Genomic DNA, 6,000 nt, shown 5'->3' on the forward strand with positions numbered 1-6,000 from the left:
AAAGGAGAAACACAGAAGTGGGCTGAAAACAGGGTCTTTGTTGTTGTTGTGTTTTTTTGGTACCAGGGATTGAACCCAGGGGCACTTAACCACTGAGCCACATCCCCAGCCCTTTCTATATTTTTATTTAGAGACAGGGTCTCACCAAGTTGCTTAGGGCCGTGCTAAGTTGCTGAGGCTGGATTTGATCCTCTTGCTTTAGCCTCCCAAGCCGCTGGAATTACAGGTGTGAGCCAGCACGTCCGGCTGAGAAGCTGGTTTTGATGAATTCTGGAAATCCTCTGAGGCTTATCCAGGAGGGAGAGTGGAACTAGACCTTGGGCAACCTGTGCCAACAATCACCTCGTCTGGACCAGCCACCAAATCGCACCACCAATGACAGACTGAGTGCTTAGTGTCCTGAGGGCAGGCAAGCAGACACTGGCTTCCACAGTCCCCCAGCTCTGAGTAAAGCAGGGCCACACAAGAACCGGTGGACAACCACTCCACACACGGGCTTTGACAGAGGGGCACAAGATCTTCCAGGACAGCTGTAAGCAGAAGGATTTATTGAGACTGTGCCTGACTGTCAAGGAAACTAACAGGTTCGGGCATTAAAAATGAAAGTCTTAATAGCTAATTTTCCCAAAGAATAAGATTAGCCATGGAAGTACATGCTGTTATCACTGGCAGGCCCCGGAGCCCAACACCAGAGCTGGGCGGATCCCTGCAGGTTGTTGCCAACTGCCAGCCAGGAGCAGGCAGGGCCAGAGGGAGAGCCTTGCCTCCCTCTGGGGGGGGGGGGGAGGGGGCCTCCAGTGCCCAAACCAGCTCTAGCGTGGGCTCCTGGCGCCCTCTGCTGGCCACTGGGAGGACATGCCCTGGCATGCCTGTGGCAAAGCCTACCACCGTCAGAGGGTGTTGTCTCAGCCAGAACAGGCCAGAGAGCCAAGTCAGAAGCAACTGCTGGGAGAGGTACAAACTGCCAGCCACCTCCATGGCTTCCCCTGTTGGACAGCTGCCCAGGATCCCTGCCTCTACCAGGGTAGCCAGCTCTTTGTTCTTCACACAGAGGGACGGGGCATCCAAGGAAATTTGTGTCCGCAGGGCAGGCATCCGGCAGTTGCTCTGACCGCAGGCTGACAACCTTCCCCTCCTCATGGCTTGCCTCATCCCCCGGCAACATGGAACCCTCATTTTAAGGCTCAGGCCTGCAGTGAAGGACCCCTGGCCCTTTCCCCACACCCCACCCCCAAATAAGCATTTATTACCTTTATTGAAGAACATGGAGGCCATCTGTCCCATTTCCACCCGGTCTGTGATTTCAAACAGGTTGGGAGATGTGCGTCTCTCTGAGGAGCCAAAAGCACAAGAAGGGTGGTGATTCTTCACCAGAAGCACTGTCGCTGAGTGCCGCAAAGTCCCAGAATAAGGAATCCCCAAGGATCTCGGACTCTGGAGAAAACTTTCCTAAGGTTTCCTTTTTTTCCAGTGCTGGGGCTCAAACCCAGGGCCTTGCATATGTTGGGCAAGCACTCTTCCACGGAGCCCCAGCCCCATGTTTACATTTTACAAGAAAATTCAAGGATGCTCCCTATAGGGGAGAGGGTGAGCAGGGACGAGACTGCGAGACGAGGGTGCGTGTGTGTGTATAGGGGTGAGGTGGGAGGGTGGAGCCAGGACCACATTCACTCAAGCTCTCTCAGTGCCCATAGGGCACAGAACCAGGCATGTGATCATTTCTATAACAGTAGGAGAGTGCACACCTGTAATCCCAGCAACTTGCAAGGCTGAGGCAGGAGGATTGCAAATTTGAGGCCAGCCTGGGAAACTTAGCAGACCCTGCCTCAAAATAAAAATTTAAAGGGCTGGGGATGTAGCTCAATGGTAAAGCACCCTGGTACCACACAACAACAAAAACGGCAGGAGAGATGGGAAGCTAGACAGAGCCCAGTAATAGGCCAAACGCGTTAGCAAGAGGTGAGCCAGCAGGGCCAGGCCTGTGCCTGGGACCCCAAAACTGCCACCCTCAGGCAGAAAACGCCAAAGGACGTCTGCAGGGAGTCTCCCTGGGCTCTCACCATGAAGAAAGAAAGGGAGCCCTATCAGCCAGGAGCTTGAGGCCTGTCGGGAGGCCCAAGACTTACGCACTGACAGGATGGGCTGTTTCTCTGCCCGCTCGTAGCTGTCCGGGGTGAGAATGTCACTGTCTGAGGCCGTGGAGGAGTCGTCGTCATTGTCCTCCTCCTGGGAGGTGGTGGGGTGGACGAGGAGAAGAGGAGAAACCAAGGAGAAGGAATGAGCACATGGCTGTACAGAAAACCTGGGTAGGGGTCATTCCCTTTGTTCTCTTTCTAGAAGGTGTCTAATTAGGAAACTCTCAACAGGCGGAGCACATAGCATAGTTCCTGGGGACTAGGGCTGAGCGGCTCAGCGTGTGGAGTGAGGGCCAGCGCTGTGAGGCCGAGGGCAGCCCTGCCTGTGTTTTCTGACTATACACGGCTGCCATTCTGCAGCTCTGGGACCTGGGACTAGGTTCCTGGAGCAGCATTGTGGACAGTCCTCACACATCAAGAGGAAAGCAACGGGTTGCTGAGATTGTCTCTAGGGAACACAACTGAACAGAGGAACCGCCCGGGGACACACACACCTTGTGGGTTTCCATCCTCTTCCAGTGGAGCTGTGCGTTGGCTGCGGCCATGGCCTCCATCACAAAGGTGGTTGTCACAAAGCTGAGGGGGAGGCATGTGTTAATTGCAGAGAGGAGATTGTAGGAGTTTGAAGTGGCGTGACCAACAAGCCCGGCACTCTCTTCTGAGAACTGCTCCCTAGAGAAGTTCTGAGAGGGGCCTTTCCTGGTAAGGAGTGTGTGCCTGCTCGAGGCCGCATGTGCTTGCTTTTCTGTGGCTGCCTACGTTTAGGATCCACTTCTGACACACAGGATGGGGCTGTGACATAGGCTGAGGGGAGGGAAACTGCTCAAGGGAGAGCACGAGCTGGGTAGAGGCGACACGGGTCAACATGGCCCCGCACCAACAGGGGCCCTGAGTGGGAGGAGGCCAATTCACGGGGGCTTCTGGAAGGACGGCAGGCAGCCCTCACCCCTCCCTGCAGGGCACAGGCAGTGGTCAGCTTCCAACTGCATACACCAGTGCCAAGGGCTGGAGAACGAAGGTGGCTCTGGAACCCGTCCCCCTTTCTCTTTGGCAGAACTTTAGCTTTCAGGATAATGTGCCTAATAGTAAAATAAGTTTCTACTACTGTGGCCCGAATCTCAAGGGAGACAGGGAGGCAGCACAAGACAATTGCCAAGAAGTCAGACAAGAGTGGAGAAGCCATCTTTTCCCCTCTTCCAGGAGCTCAGAGGTTGGGTGGCCCCAGGATATGGGGCACTGCTGATAAAACGTGAGGCAGAGTCCACCCCTGCCCTGAAACAGCTTGGGGCGAACACTGGTCTCCCTTTTCCTGAGGTCAGCACGGCTCTGCACCTGTGTCCTCCGGTGCAGATGATGTCAACAGATGCCACTCAGTCCTTCAGTCTGGTGGCTGGTGGAGCACTGGGTCCCACAGCAGTCAAACCCACACCCCTCCACCTCTGCAGTGGGGGGCAGTCGGGCCCATGATTCCCATTCCAATCACTCCAGCACCTCCAAGAAAGGTTTCTTGTGATCTTGCCTAACTGATCAGTTGAGGGCTTAGCTTTTCCCTTCTTTTTGGAAGTGGAGCTAAAATCAATCCTAATTAAGGCATAGAGAGACTTCCCACGGTTGCATTAAGCCAACTCATTGATCATGTTCAAATGGAAACGGGTTTAGCAAGGAGAGGCCATGGCAGACCCTAGCTAGAGGTTCCCAATAATCACTTCCTCTTCAGATGGTTGCCTGTGCTGAAGGTCCTTTAAAGGTGATGGAGTCACATAAGGTCAAGGACTTCCAGAGTTCTTGGCAGCTAGAGCTTCAAGTATATAACAAGCCAACAGCACCCAAGGTTCACCCTAAAGGTCCCCAAAAGAACTGCAAAGAAACGGAAGAGCCTGACTCATTTCTGTCCCTTACAGGCCCTCCCAGCTCTGTCTGCTTCAAGTACTTAGCTCTGCTTCACTCTTTCTATGATGCCTACTTCTTTCTCCTTCAAACTTCTGCATCTGTGCCGCTCTGTGACCCCCGGGCCTGGCAGTCACCTCACCTCCTCAACCCCTCGCCAACACTGTGCTTTTCCTTGTCTGCCACTCATCACCTTCTGGTCACTCTGCAATTCACTTGTCCACCTCCTTTGCCCTCACTGCCCACAGGGCACAGCCACGTGGGGCGTGTTCTGTTCAACGGGTGCCACAAACATGGACAGTGCCACAACCCGCAGATTATGGCACTTAGACAACTAAGTGCCACAACCTGTGGGTTCTTTCCAGAATGTCTCTGGATTCCAGTCCCTTCTCTGGCGCAGAGACGGGAGGTGCTCCTGGGGAGCTCCAGGTCACACTCCACCTCTGGCCTGTGGACTCCTGCCTGGTCAGGACCTAAGTCCCTTAGCCTGTGCCATCACGAGATGGCTGCAAAGCTCCAGGGGAGCCCCTGAGCACAGCCTTGGTGGCCTCCCTCACTGACGCAACAGCTGCTGGGACCCACACAATCAGTGCCCTGAAGGTGGGGGCGGGGGGTGGACCATGGGGGACACAGGTGGCTCCACTGTGGCCCGTGTGTTGGTGTACTGTGCCTTCACTTTCTTGGTGGATTATATCAAGTAGACTCTAAACCCAAAACTCTCTTCCCAGATCACCCTCTTTTCTGGGGAGGGTGGTGTTTTCTGAGTGCCCTGACGGGGGTCACGGTGGTGAAGTATGGGGCAGAGAGGTGAGTCGCGGGAAGAGGACCTGTACCACATGAACCTTCAGGACCTTCCGGGGCTTCATCGTGTCTCGACCCACCTCACAGGGTGCTCTGGGAGGCCTCTGTCTACTCCCCTCTTTGGGTCCTGCTCAGGACACGCATGCCTAATGCATGCAGTCAGTCACCTTCCCACTCAGGCCCCGCTAATGAAGAGACATAGGGACTGCAGGGCAGACTCCCCCAGCTCCGGCTCCAGCCTTCCGCTGCCCCTTACCTCATGAAGCCCAGGAACACCAGCAGGACGAGGCTGACCAGCCATCCGGCGGTGGCAAAGGCCTTGGGCATGGTGAGCGCCCCTGTGCCCACGATGAGGTTGAACATGTACACCAGCCCGACCTGGAACCCAAGGAGCAACACTCAAGCCCGGGAATGGTTAATCTTGCCCCTCAACAGCTCCCGAGGGCTGCCCTGGGTGACAGCACCGCCATGGAGACCTTCCCAGAGCCCCAAGGACAGGGAGGCAGAGGATATCTCGGTCCCAGGGAGCAGAGCTCTGCAACCAGGTGCTGGGGCCCTAACACGTAGACGACTAAGCGCCACAATCTGTGGGTTCTTTCCAGAATGTCTCTGGACTCCAGTCCCCTCTACTGTCCTCATGGCCACCCCCTCAGCACTGCAAACCATTCAGAGCTGTGTCACAGATGCCAGGCTCTGAAGACAGGTGGGGCGCTCGGCACAGCATGGACACATAATGCTGACCTCCAAGAAACTTCTCCAAACTGCTGGCCCATGACTCTGTCCTGTGCCAGTCCTTGCCACTGTCCTTGGGACATCGACATTCATGCTTCCCTTACTCTACTCCCACACCTCTGCACTGACTTCAGGGTTAAAAACAGTCAAGACACGATTCACAGGCCACAAAACCCACCCTCTAAAGCACAGCACAGGGGTTTCAGGAACTCAAGGTTGCTCTCGTCACACCTCCCCTCATCCTGTGCCCTCAGGGTGACTCCAGGTTTCAAACTTAACTCTAACTCAGCCCCTGACTCTAGTTCAGTTAGTCACACCATTTCTTTTCCCAAGATCTCAGCTGGAAAATTCCTTTCTGAGAACCCCAGCTCTCCCAGGGTGCTTTCCACCCCCAGCTGCCTCTGCCCTCCAGTCCACCCGACCTGGGCATCACCGCCCCCCCCCC

At 55.3% G+C, this 6,000-nt stretch overlaps 1 protein-coding gene across 6 annotated transcripts in view; it reads right to left on the reverse strand.

The window, feature by feature from the left end:
- The window catches only part of Tmem104 (transmembrane protein 104), a 52,476-nt gene that overhangs the window by 39,916 nt on the left and 6,560 nt on the right, over positions 1-6,000 (reverse strand). For all 6 annotated transcript variants that reach the window (XM_048797898.1, XM_015504224.2, XM_048797896.1 and 3 more), the window contains exons 3-6: positions 5,080-5,201; positions 2,630-2,711; positions 2,127-2,226; positions 1,251-1,331 (exon numbers count right to left, since the gene is read on the reverse strand). In XM_048797898.1, coding sequence (XP_048653855.1) covers positions 1,251-1,331; positions 2,127-2,226; positions 2,630-2,711; positions 5,080-5,201 — 385 coding nt within the window. The remainder of the gene's footprint in view (positions 1-1,250; positions 1,332-2,126; positions 2,227-2,629; positions 2,712-5,079; positions 5,202-6,000) is intronic.

The sequence above is a fragment of the Marmota marmota genome, unplaced genomic scaffold, assembly GCF_001458135.2.
Source record: "Marmota marmota marmota unplaced genomic scaffold, marMar, whole genome shotgun sequence".
Taxonomy (NCBI): Eukaryota; Metazoa; Chordata; class Mammalia; order Rodentia; family Sciuridae; genus Marmota; species Marmota marmota.